We start from the raw sequence: 12218 nt of genomic DNA, 5'->3' as shown, positions 1-12218 counted from the left end.
GACAGGAACCCACCAGGAACCAGAACCATGAGAACCACCAGGAACCAGAACCATGAGAACCACCAGGAACCAGAACCATGAGAACCACCAGGAACCAGAACCATGAGAACCAGACAGGAACCCACCAGGAACCAGAACCATGAGAACCACCAGGAACCAGACAGGAACCCACCAGGAACCAGAACCATGAGAACCACCAGGAACCAGAACCATGAGAACCAGACAGGAACCCACCAGGAACCAGAACCATGAGAACCAGACAGGAACCCACCAGGAACCAGACAGGAACCCACCAGGAACCAGAACCATGAGAACCAGACAGGAACCCACCAGGAACCAGACAGGAACCCACCAGGAACCAGAACCATGAGAACCACCAGGAACCAGAACCATGAGAACCAGACAGGAACCCACCAGGAACCAGAACCATGAGAACCACCAGGAACCAGAACCATGAGAACCAGACTGGAACCCACTAGGAACCAGAACCATGAGAACCAGACAGGAACCCACTATGAACCAGAACCATGAGAACCACCAGGAACTAGAACCATGAGACCCAGACAGGAACCCACCAGGAACCAGAACCATGAGAACCAGACAGGAACCCACCAGGAACCAGAACCATGAGAACCACCAGGAACCAGAACCATGAGAACCACCAGGAACCAGACAGGAACCCACCAGGAACCAGAACCATGAGAACCACCAGGAACTAGAACCATGAGACCCAGACAGGAACCCACCAGGAACCAGAACCATGAGAACCACCAGGAACCAGAACCATGAGAACCAGACAGGAACCCACTAGGAACCAGAACCATGAGAACCACCAGGAACTAGAACCATGAGACCCAGACAGGAACCCACCAGGAACCAGAACCATGAGAACCACCAGGAACCAGAACCATGAGAACCAGACAGGAACCCACTAGGAACCAGAACCATGAGAACCACCAGGAACCAGACAGGAACCCACCAGGAACCAGAACCATGAGAACCACCAGGAACCAGAACCATGAGAACCAGACTGGAACCCACTAGGAACCAGAACCATGAGAACCACCAGGAACCAGAACCATGAGAACCAGACAGGAACCCACTATGAACCAGAACCATGAGAACCACCAGGAACTAGAACCATGAGACCCAGACAGGAACCCACCAGGAACCAGAACCATGAGAACCAGACAGGAACCCACTATGAACCAGAACCATGAGAACCACCAGGAACTAGAACCATGAGACCCAGACAGGAACCCACCAGGAACCAGAACCATGAGAACCAGACAGGAACCCACTAGGAACCAGAACCATGAGAACCACCAGGAACTAGAACCATGAGACCCAGACAGGAACCCACCAGGAACCAGAACCATGAGAACCACCAGGAACCAGAACCATGAGAACCAGACAGGAACCTACTAGGAACCAGAACCATGAGAACCACCAGGAACCAGACAGGAACCCACCAGGAACCAGAACCATGAGAACCACCAGGAACCAGAACCATGAGAACCAGACAGGAACCTACTAGGAACCAGAACCATGAGAACCACCAGGAACCAGACAGGAACCCACCAGGAACCAGAACCATGAGAACCACCAGGAACCAGAACCATGAGAACCAGACAGGAACCCACTAGGAACCAGAACCACCAGGAACCAGAACCATGAGAACCACCAGGAACCAGAACCATGAGAACCAGACAGGAACCCACTAGGAACCAGAACCACCAGGAACCAGACAGGAACCTCTCAGGTCAGCAGTTCAACAGGTCAGCGCTGGAAGAGGCTGGTTCTCTGAACCGGACCCGGTGTGGTCTTATGGATCTCACCTTGTCCACCTGGGCCTGGGAGGCCTGCTGCAGGGTGTCCAGGACGATGTCCAGGTACTTCTTAAACTCTCCTCCGATGGCCAGAGCAATGTCCCCGAAGGCTGAGAGGATCTGAGGCTTCACGGACCGGTGGACGTTCTCGTTCTGCACACATCAGCTGATTACTGACAGGCCAGTGATGAAGAGTAAACCACATGAATGAACTCCTCTTCCTCACCCCCAGGTTCTCCAGCAGCAGCTGCATGATTTCATCACAGTAAGGCAGGATGTTGGACGTCAGAGCTCTGCAGAGGTCGCATACCAGACCCACTGCGGCCAGACACACCTGGAACATCATCATCATCATCATCATCTGCACTGCATGATACTTCACTGACCGTGGGAGTTTTCATGTTCTCACCTGATACTCGGCGTAGTTCTTCAGTCCGATAGCCAGGAACGGCTTGAAGGCATCCATGTACTTCTGGAAGTCGCTGCCCAGAACTGAAACCATCACACAACAAGGTCAGCGGCTGCGGTAACCATGGCAACTTCCTACCAACCCCGTGCAGGTGCGCACCTTCGACCAGCGTGGACACGGCCATCAGAGCATCCTCCTGCACGCCGCCGGAGCCAGCCGTGCTCTGGAACATCCTGAGAAGAGACGCCATCACCACGTCGGAGATCTGCAGGGCGTCCTGGTGCTGAACCTTCCGGAGAACGTTCTGCAGGAGAACAACAGGCTCTCAGAACCGCGCTGAGCGCAGCGTGCACGTGGACAGGTGTGTCCAGGTGTGTGCATGTGAAGAGGTGTGTCCAGGTGAAGAGGTGTGTCCATGTGTGTCCATGTGAAGAGGTGTGTCCATGTGTGTCCATGTGAAGAGGTGTGTCCATGTGTGTCCATGTGAAGAGGTGTGTCCAGGTGAAGAGGTGTGTCCAGGTGAAGAGGTGTGTCCATGTGTGTCCATGTGAAGAGGTGTGTCCATGTGTGTCCATGTGAAGAGGTGTGTCCAGGTGTGTCCAGGTGAAGAGGTGTGTCCAGGTGAAGAGGTGTGTCCATGTGAAGAGGTGTGTCCATGTGTGTCCAGGTGAAGAGGTGTGTCCAGGTGAAGAGGTGTGTCCAGGTGAAGAGGTGTCCATGTGTGTCCAGGTGAAGAGGTGTGTCCAGGTGAAGAGGTGTGTCCAGGTGAAGAGGTGTGTCCATGTGTGTCCAGGTGAAGAGGTGTGTCCATGTGAAGAGGTGTGTCCATGTGAAGAGGTGTGTCCATGTGAAGAGGTGTGTCCATGTGTGTCCAGGTGAAGAGGTGTGTCCAGGTGAAGAGGTGTGTCCATGTGAAGAGGTGTGTCCATGTGAAGAGGTGTGTCCATGTGAAGAGGTGTGTCCATGTGTGTCCAGGTGAAGAGGTGTGTCCATGTGAAGAGGTGTGTCCATGTGTGTCCAGGTGAAGAGGTGTGTCCAGGTGAAGAGGTGTGTCCAGGTGTGTGCATGTGAAGAGGTGTGTCCAGGTGTGTGCAGGTGAAGAGGTGTGTCCATGTGAAGAGGTGTGTCCATGTGAAGAGGTGTGTCCATGTGAAGAGGTGTGTCCATGTGTGTCCAGGTGAAGAGGTGTGTCCAGGTGAAGAGGTGTGTCCATGTGTGTCCAGGTGAAGAGGTGTGTCCAGGTGAAGAGGTGTGTCCATGTGTGTCCATGTGAAGAGGTGTGTCCATGTGAAGAGGTGTGTCCATGTGTGTCCATGTGAAGAGGTGTGTCCATGTGTGTCCAGGTGAAGAGGTGTGTCCATGTGTGTCCATGTGAAGAGGTGTGTCCATGTGTGTCCATGTGAAGAGGTGTGTCCATGTGAAGAGGTGTGTCCATGTGAAGAGGTGTGTCCATGTGTGTCCAGGTGAAGAGGTGTGTCCATGTGTGTCCATGTGAAGAGGTGTGTCCATGTGTGTCCAGGTGAAGAGGTGTGTCCATGTGTGTCCAGGTGAAGAGGTGTGTCCAGGTGAAGAGGTGTGTCCAGGATAAGAGGTGTGTCCAGGATAAGAGGTGTGTCCATGTGTGTCCAGGTGAAGAGGTGTGTCCAGGTGAAGAGGTGTGTCCAGGTGAAGAGGTGTGTCCAGGTGAAGAGGTGTGTCCATGTGTGTCCAGGTGAAGAGGTGTGTCCAGGTGAAGAGGTGTGTCCATGTGTGTCCAGGTGAAGAGGTGTGTCCATGTGAAGAGGTGTGTCCATGTGTGTCCAGGTGAAGAGGTGTGTCCATGTGAAGAGGTGTGTCCATGTGAAGAGGTGTGTCCATGTGAAGAGGTGTGTCCATGTGAAGAGGTGTGTCCATGTGTGTCCAGGTGAAGAGGTGTGTCCAGGTGAAGAGGTGTGTCCATGTGTGTCCAGGTGAAGAGGTGTGTCCATGTGTGTCCAGGTGAAGAGGTGTGTCCAGGTGAAGAGGTGTGTCCAGGTGAAGAGGTGTGTCCATGTGTGTCCAGGTGAAGAGGTGTGTCCATGTGAAGAGGTGTGTCCATGTGAAGAGGTGTGTCCATGTGTGTCCAGGTGAAGAGGTGTGTTCATGTGAAGAGGTGTGTCCAGGTGAAGAGGTGTGTCCAGGTGAAGAGGTGTGTCCAGGTGAAGAGGTGTGTCCATGTGTGTCCAGGTGAAGAGGTGTGTCCATGTGAAGAGGTGTGTCCATGTGAAGAGGTGTGTCCATGTGAAGAGGTGTGTCCATGTGAAGAGGTGTGCTTACCTGCAGGGTGGCACACAGCAGCGACTGCAGGTCGTTGAACTGGATCCTGTCTGAGGTGCTCTGGATGTGGGACTGAACACAGGAAGTGATGTTATTAAACATGTCAAACACCTGACCCCCCCCTTCACCTGTCCTCACCTCCATCTGCAGGACCTGCTGCAGCCGCTCCATGATGACCAGCGTGGTCTTCTGGACCGCAGGGTAACAGTCCTTGGCACTGTTCTTGACGATCTCCATGAGAGCCTCGTAGGCGGCGGAGCGCAGGTTGTTCTGGTGTCCGTCGGGTCTGAGGACCGAACATCAGCTGATCAGCCGTCCGAGACCCGCCGGCTCAAATCACACAACCTTACCTGTCCGTGGTCTCCAGGAGTTTCTGGACGATGATCTCGAAGGACGAGGACAGGCAGTAGGTGCTGGGCTCCTCCTGGTCCTCGGCGGCGTCCGTGGCTTCGTACGCCGCCTCGGCTAGAGATGAGAAGGCCTGACGGACAGACATGAGGACGACTGCAGTCACATGATCCACTCAGGGGTTAGAGGCGCAGCTCAGTCAACCGATGTGTTCACTGTCAAGCAGCAGAGGGGGAAATGTGGACTTTAACTCACCCAGCAGACATTGGACGCCACCCTTGGCTCCGCCCCCAGGCCCTCGATCAGACACTGCAGTAGGGGTGCCAGGTAGACCTCGTTGATGGCGGCTTCCGGCAGCAGCTCGCAGATCCTCCCCACTGTCCACGCCGTGGTGTCCCTCACCACCACACTGGGGTCCTTCATGAGCTCGATCATGGTGGGCATCCCCTGTGGGGGGGCGTGAGGCGGTCAGAGCCAGCGCAGACAGAGCCAGGGCGGCGGTGGACCTCAGCAGTTACCTGGATGACCAGAGGCTTGAGCTGGTTCAGGTCCGGGCCCTCCAGGATGGAGCCGAAGGCCATGACAGAGGCGTCTCGGTAGCGCCAGTCCGGTTGCTTGATGTTCTCCTTGATGAAAGGCAGGACGTGGGGGACGACGTCGTCCTCGCAGCAGGTCGCCAGCAGCATCAAACACACTCCTGCGGCCTTACAGGGATTCCAGTCGTCGTCATCGTCGTTCTCGTCCTGCACACACAAACACATGTCACATGACCAGAATCTCTGCTGGAGGGATGAAAGCGGGCTGCGTCCGTACCTGCTTGGTCAGGGTCTGGGTCAGGATGGGCACCAGGTACTGCAGCGCTCCTTTAGCGTAGAATTTACTGGTGTGCTCAGGGGGGCGGCCCTGCTCCGATGCCTGGAACAAGAAGAGATGTCGCTGAACCCACATAAACACATGGAAAACACAATCAAACGCCCGGATAACCCAGGCAAACGCCCGGATAACCCAGGCAAACGCCCAGACAACCCAGGCAAACGCCCAGATAACCCAGGCAAACGCCCGGACAACCCAGGCAAACGCCCAGACAACCCAGGCAAACGCCCAGACAACCCAGGCAAACGCCCAGACAACCCAGGCAAACGCCCAGATAACCCAGGCAAACGCCCGGACAACCCAGGCAAACGCCCGGACAACCCAGGCAAACGCCCAGACAACCCAGGCAAACGCCCGGACAACCCAGGCAAACGCCCGGACAACCCAGGCAAACGCCCGGACAACCCAGGCAAACGCCCAGATAACCCAGGCAAACGCCCAGATAACCCAGGCAAACGCCCAGACAACCCAGGCAAACGCCCAGATAACCCAGGCAAACGCCCAGACAACCCAGGCAAACGCCCAGACAACCCAGGCAAACGCCCAGACAACCCAGGCAAACGCCCGGATAACCCAGGCAAACGCCCGGATAACCCAGGCAAACGCCCAGATAACCCAGGCAAACGCCCAGATAACCCAGGCAAACGCCCAGATAACCCAGGCAAACGCCCGGATAACCCAGGCAAACGCCCAGATAACCCAGGCAAACGCCCAGATAACCCAGGCAAACGCCCAGACAACCCAGGCAAACGCCCAGATAACCCAGGCAAACGCCCAGATAACCCAGGCAAACGCCCGGATAATCCAGGCAAACGCCCGGATAACCCAGGCAAACGCCCAGATAACCCAGGCAAACGCCCAGATAACCCAGGCAAACGCCCAGATAACCCAGGCAAACGCCCAGACAACCCAGGCAAACGCCCAGACAACCCAGGCAAACGCCCAGATAACCCAGGCAAACGCCCAGATAACCCAGGCAAACGCCCAGATAACCCAGGCAAACGCCCAGACAACCCAGGCAAACGCCCAGATAACCCAGGCAAACGCCCAGACAACCCAGGCAAACGCCCAGATAACCCAGGCAAACGCCCAGACAACCCAGGCAAACGCCCAGATAACCCAGGCAAACGCCCGGATAATCCAGGCAAACGCCCGGATAACCCAGGCAAACGCCCGGACAACCCAGGCAAACGCCCAGATAACCCAGGCAAACGCCCAGATAACCCAGGCAAACGCCCGGATAACCCAGGCAAACGCCCAGATAACCCAGGCAAACGCCCAGACAACCCAGGCAAACGCCCAGATAACCCAGGCAAACGCCCAGACAACCCAGGCAAACGCCCAGACAACCCAGGCAAACGCCCAGACAACCCAGGCAAACGCCCGGATAACCCAGGCAAACGCCCGGATAACCCAGGCAAACGCCCGGATAACCCAGGCAAACGCCCAGATAACCCAGGCAAACGCCCGGATAACCCAGGCAAACGCCCAGATAACCCAGGCAAACGCCCGGATAACCCAGGCAAACGCCCAGATAACCCAGGCAAACGCCCAGATAACCCAGGCAAACGCCCGGATAACCCAGGCAAACGCCCAGATAACCCAGGCAAACGCCCAGATAACCCAGGCAAACGCCCAGACAACCCAGGCAAACGCCCAGATAACCCAGGCAAACGCCCAGATAACCCAGGCAAACGCCCAGATAACCCAGGCAAACGCCCGGATAACCCAGGCAAACGCCCAGATAACCCAGGCAAACGCCCAGATAACCCAGGCAAACGCCCGGATAACCCAGGCAAACGCCCAGATAACCCAGGCAAACGCCCAGATAACCCAGGCAAACGCCCAGATAACCCAGGCAAACGCCCAGATAACCCAGGCAAACGCCCAGACAACCCAGGCAAACGCCCAGATAACCCAGGCAAACGCCCAGATAACCCAGGCAAACGCCCAGACAACCCAGGCAAACGCCCGGATAACCCGACGTAAAAGATGTGTTTACGCGTAAACATGAAACACATGTAAATACGTGAAGTAGTGTGTGGACAAACCAACCTCCGAGGCCTCGATGGCCAGGTCCATCTCCTCGTCACAGACGTTTGACCAGAACTCGATGCCCTGCAAAGCCACCTCGTCAATGTCGCTCTTCATCGCCTCGATGGTGATCTGACCACACAAAGAAAACACGCCACACGCTCACGTGAGCGACATATCCAGAGGCGAAATCTGAGGGTCATGTGATGTCAAGATCAAGATGATGAACAAAAACTGTTCCCGATTCGTCAAATGGGAAGCAAAACACAGCCATGGAAACATTGGAGTCCAACTGGTGTGACTGGAAGGAAGCTGGTTTCTGCCAGTGTGAACAGAGCTGCTGTTTCTTACCGCGAACAGAGCAGGTCCCATGTACGTCTCCATGTACTGATAATACAGAGACATGATCTTCACCAGGTTCTGCAAGGCTGCCACGCGCACCTGCAAGCAGCACAGAGGCAGAGCGGGAGGTTACGGATCAGAACCGCTCGGGTCACCTGGACGGGAGCGGTTCTGGTGGTGTACTCACCCTGGTGTCAGGACATTGTGTGGCTTCACAAACCACCTGCATGATGAAGTGTCTCTCCGTCTGAAAGGACAGCAGATTCATTCACAGGTTGGACAAGCAGTGGGGAGGTTTGGATCAGAACCACTGCAGCCCGTCTCCGTACCTCCTTGTCGAAGTTGGCTTTGGTGAACTCCAGCGAGTTGAGCAGGGCGTTGGTTGCGGCCAGCTTCACGTTGTTGCTCGGCTCCTCTTTCCTCATGCCCTGGATGATGGCCGTCAGGATCTGGTTGGCGTTCTCCTGCAGCTGCTCCGGGTCCTGAACCGGGGGAGAAACCGTCAGCTAGCGCCAAACTCCACCGTCTGATGGCGAGGATCAGGACCACAGTCTGACTCACGATGTCCTGGCAGATGTAGCCGATGGCCTCCAGCGTAGACTCCTTCATGTGCTCCGTACTGGAGGGGTCTGTGACGTTGGCCACCAGCTGGGGGATGAGCTCCGGCCACTGGTTGACGGGGATCTCGGCACAGGCGATCCCGGCGACGCACTGAGAGGCCGAGCTGGGCCGGTACGTTTCTGTGCCCAGAGTCTGTAGAACCTGCCGGAAGGGGAAAACGTCAGGCGGAGGGGCGTCCAGTGGACGTGGAGGACACCACAACACTTACGTAGTTCTTGATTTCGCGACGAGCGCTGCCGTCGATGGCCAGCCATCTCTGTTGGTACTGCGTCTTGACGTCGGGGTCTTTGGAGGTCAAAGAGTTCTTCACCTGGAGACCCGCGGCCACACGAGCCACCTGCGTGTTCCCCGGGTTGGCCAACACTTTGGACAACTCTACCAGGAAGGTGGGCTGCAGGACAGGAGAAAGACGGGAGAAGGGGCCGGAATCAGTGGCGAGATGTCCGCCGGTCTCAGATCTTGCTCAGGATGGGAGATTGAGTTGGACTCAACTCAATCTGTTGGTTTCCTTATATAGGCTGTTATGAATTGGCCTTCATTATGTTTTCCCCTCTGTCTGTAAAGCGTCTTGAGATGGCATTGCCGTGATTTGACGTTACATAAATAAAGTTGAATTGAATTGAATAGATCTGCAGATCCAGAACTCCACACGGTTAAAAACCATGTTGAAAAAGTAAAGGCCCAGTCAGAGACCAGGACCAGAACCCATCCAGGTCCAGAATCAGGATCACTGAAGCAGAAAACCTAAAGGTTTGTTTTTTTAATGAGTCTTTACATAAAGCTTAAGTAAAAAACCACGTAAACAACATGTAAAACACGTGTAAAGTGCCGGGACCCGCTACGTAACACACAGGCTGCAGGAAGTCCTCAGCAGGAAACGGATGACTACGGAGAGCAGAAGCTACTAGCATGGAGACGTCCTCTGAGACGCCCAACACCTCGCCGCAACGGCTCCAGGCCGGGTCGCGCAGCACGGCAGGATTGGTATATTTTAACGCCACATGTTGTAAAAATGTTGGTATTTTACCACCTCGATCGGCTGTTTAATGGAAACAATCAGTTTTACCTTCAACAGGTAAAATGCGGAAGCAGCAACTCTGCTTCATGCTTTTCCATGTTAAGCATGCCCACCTCACATGTCCAACCAATCCAATGATACTTACCTGGCTGCTGGTGAAAGGTGTGCGCGCTTTCGGCAGCTTAATGAACCACGCCCCCATGTGGCCGCCAGACTGCTGGTGGAGAACCTGATCGGTCAGAGACGCTGCAGCAGAGCTGAGTTCTGATTGACACTATCGTAGACGATGAGGTTTAGTTAATCATGGTCACCAAAATCACGATCAAAATATCATTAATCCTGCAGCCCGAGCCTGCTAAGGCCTTTTAGCGAGCTCCTCGGACGCCTTGGCTCACCAGGGGCGGGGTCTACAGCTGACCCAACCGGGGGGCGGGGTCGGGGTCTACAGCTGACCCAACCGGGGGGCGGGGTCGGGGTCTACAGCTGACACAACCAGACAGGAACAAACCAGAGAAGAAGAGGAGGAGCAGGAAGCAGCTGATGAATAAAAACAAAAACATGAATTTGTTTTTCTTCTTCTGGTGTTTTTTGTAGGGTTTACAGTGGTGCGTTACTGCTGGCACACCGTGTCAGGACTCTGAACCCAGCACTGCCCCCTAGTGGATGAACAGCGTTTCTCCTGCCACGGTACGGCAGCGCCGCCTGCCCTCCCAATGAGTCCCAGGGACCGAATCCTAGAGTCCAGCCCAACTCGGGGCCCACCCTGGTGATGTGAACCAGGTGAGGTGAGCCTGATCAGGTGAACCAAGTAATGAAAAGAGAGGGGTGATTAAGCCAAGCCGGCGGCAGCTCTTCTCCAGCTGCAGCCCACCCGCCCTCCCCTCCGGCAGCTCCATACTAACCAGGTTCTCTATCGCCGCCTGCTCCAGGAACTTCTGTGCCGCCTCCAATTCATTCCGATCTGAGGAGAGAGGAGAGCTGTTAGTTTCTCTGCTAGCAAGGGTAGGAGCTAGCAGCTGATTAGCCGGATATCCCTGCTGACATCTGGAAGCTAAAATCACTTCAGGTGCAGGGCACAAACACGCAGATCCTGAAGACACGTGGGGGTGATCACAGCTGGTGACAATTCCACGCTCCATGCAAGCCGTCAGTGGAAAAACACGCCACGGCTACAACACGCGTGTTAGCTAGTTCTCAGCATGCATGCTAACACGACCCGGGCTAGCATGCTAGCAGCAGCTGCACGTTTCTGGACAGCAATAAAGTTCAGAAAACCGACAGAAAACACAAGGAAATCAAAACAAAGTCCAGCGAATGATTTTCAGCTCGCATCGCCGAACACCTAGAGGACTCTCTCCTCACAGCGGCTGTTTGGCAGCCTGAGCCGGAGAGGAAGCGGCTAACCCGCTAGCGGAGCGGCTACACCGGGCATGGGCAGGGTCGAGCGCCAACTAGCAGTTGTTTCAGCCAGCATTGGCAACTATGGAGCAGGTTCATCATGACTGGGTATGGCAGAGACAAGCAGGCTGGGCAGAGCATCTTCTCACACCATCCAGCAGGAGATTCAACAGCCAGATTGCGGAGTCAGCAGCTGCGCCAGGCCTTTAGCCGCCTTAGCATCAGGAGCTAGCTACTAGCTAGCGAGGCATTTCACTCCTCCCTCCGACTAACCTTCCGCACCAGCTCCACGGTAAAATAAAAAAAAACAGACTGACTGCTCTAGAACCTAAACAAGGCATGCATGCGCTGAGAGAAACCAGGGCTCACCAGGAGAGACTGTTTTTTCCAGAATAGTGATGAGCTCCATTCTGCACCCGGCTGCCGCTCTCAGGTTCACGTTCGGTTGCCGCGCGGCGCCCACAGCGGATTATATTTCTTCCGCAGAATCCAGTCGGTGCCGGCCACAGGGCGGGTTCTGTGCGCGACAGAGGAAGCGCGAGATCCCCGGTGCTCGCTCGGTGTGTGTCACTCAGATGGCGTGGAAACTCTTCGCAGTGGAGCTGTGTAATAGTCTGACACTTCCACCACCGCCCGTTTGCATCATGGGTTGTTGGGAGGGAAAGGACCGCGCGTTTCTCCCACGCGGAGGGATATCACGTACTGACGCACGACGACGTGCTGCGTTCAGGAGCGTAAAGACGTTTCCGGTCAGTCCGGAAGAAGATCGTTCACATGGGACGTCATGATAGTAGATGACGTCAGGTTCATCCATTCACTTTACTGTGTTGATTTACTGCAAAATAAATTAAAATAAACTAAATGGCCATCAAAATCATTGGTAGAAACATGACTATTTTATGTGGAAAAATTCGTAGGAAATATAAGGTAGTCAATGTTTCCAAACTACAAACACGAAAAGGACGATGAACATGTTATCGATGTGGCCTCCTGGTTAGCATGATGCCCCCACCCATAAGGATATCTAAAGTTCAGCTGAAAAACAAATATT

The 12218-nt window shown here is 54.9% G+C and overlaps 1 protein-coding gene across 3 annotated transcripts in view; it reads right to left on the bottom strand.

The window, feature by feature from the left end:
- Nucleotides 1–11841, bottom strand: part of kpnb1 (karyopherin (importin) beta 1) — a gene marked incomplete at its 3' end in the record, with an annotated part of 16840 nt that extends 4999 nt beyond the window's left edge. For 2 of the 3 annotated variants that reach the window (XM_079252540.1, XM_079252539.1), the window contains exons 1-18: nucleotides 11537–11841; nucleotides 10672–10730; nucleotides 8960–9142; nucleotides 8692–8892; nucleotides 8460–8612; nucleotides 8318–8377; nucleotides 8140–8229; nucleotides 7810–7920; nucleotides 5695–5796; nucleotides 5400–5624; nucleotides 5137–5328; nucleotides 4884–5014; nucleotides 4672–4819; nucleotides 4534–4605; nucleotides 2398–2542; nucleotides 2239–2321; nucleotides 2056–2163; nucleotides 1839–1982 (exon numbers count right to left, since the gene is read on the bottom strand). In XM_079252540.1, the coding sequence (XP_079108666.1) occupies nucleotides 1839–1982; nucleotides 2056–2163; nucleotides 2239–2321; nucleotides 2398–2542; nucleotides 4534–4605; nucleotides 4672–4819; nucleotides 4884–5014; nucleotides 5137–5328; nucleotides 5400–5624; nucleotides 5695–5796; nucleotides 7810–7920; nucleotides 8140–8229; nucleotides 8318–8377; nucleotides 8460–8612; nucleotides 8692–8892; nucleotides 8960–9142; nucleotides 10672–10730; nucleotides 11537–11576 (2247 nt within the window). In that variant the 5' untranslated portion in view covers nucleotides 11577–11841. Of the gene's footprint in view, nucleotides 1–1838; nucleotides 1983–2055; nucleotides 2164–2238; nucleotides 2322–2397; nucleotides 2543–4533; nucleotides 4606–4671; nucleotides 4820–4883; nucleotides 5015–5136; nucleotides 5329–5399; nucleotides 5625–5694; nucleotides 5797–7809; nucleotides 7921–8139; nucleotides 8230–8317; nucleotides 8378–8459; nucleotides 8613–8691; nucleotides 8893–8959; nucleotides 9143–9914; nucleotides 10059–10671; nucleotides 10731–11536 lie in introns of those variants that run through there. The other variant, XM_079252541.1, reaches the window with a different exon arrangement.
- Between the last annotated feature and the right edge of the window lie 377 nt (nucleotides 11842–12218).

Source organism: Telmatherina bonti, assembly GCF_933228915.1.
Source record: "Telmatherina bonti genome assembly, chromosome: 14".
In the NCBI taxonomy this organism is placed as follows: domain Eukaryota; kingdom Metazoa; phylum Chordata; class Actinopteri; order Atheriniformes; family Telmatherinidae; genus Telmatherina; species Telmatherina bonti.
This window is presented reverse-complemented; position numbering and strand designations above follow the sequence as displayed.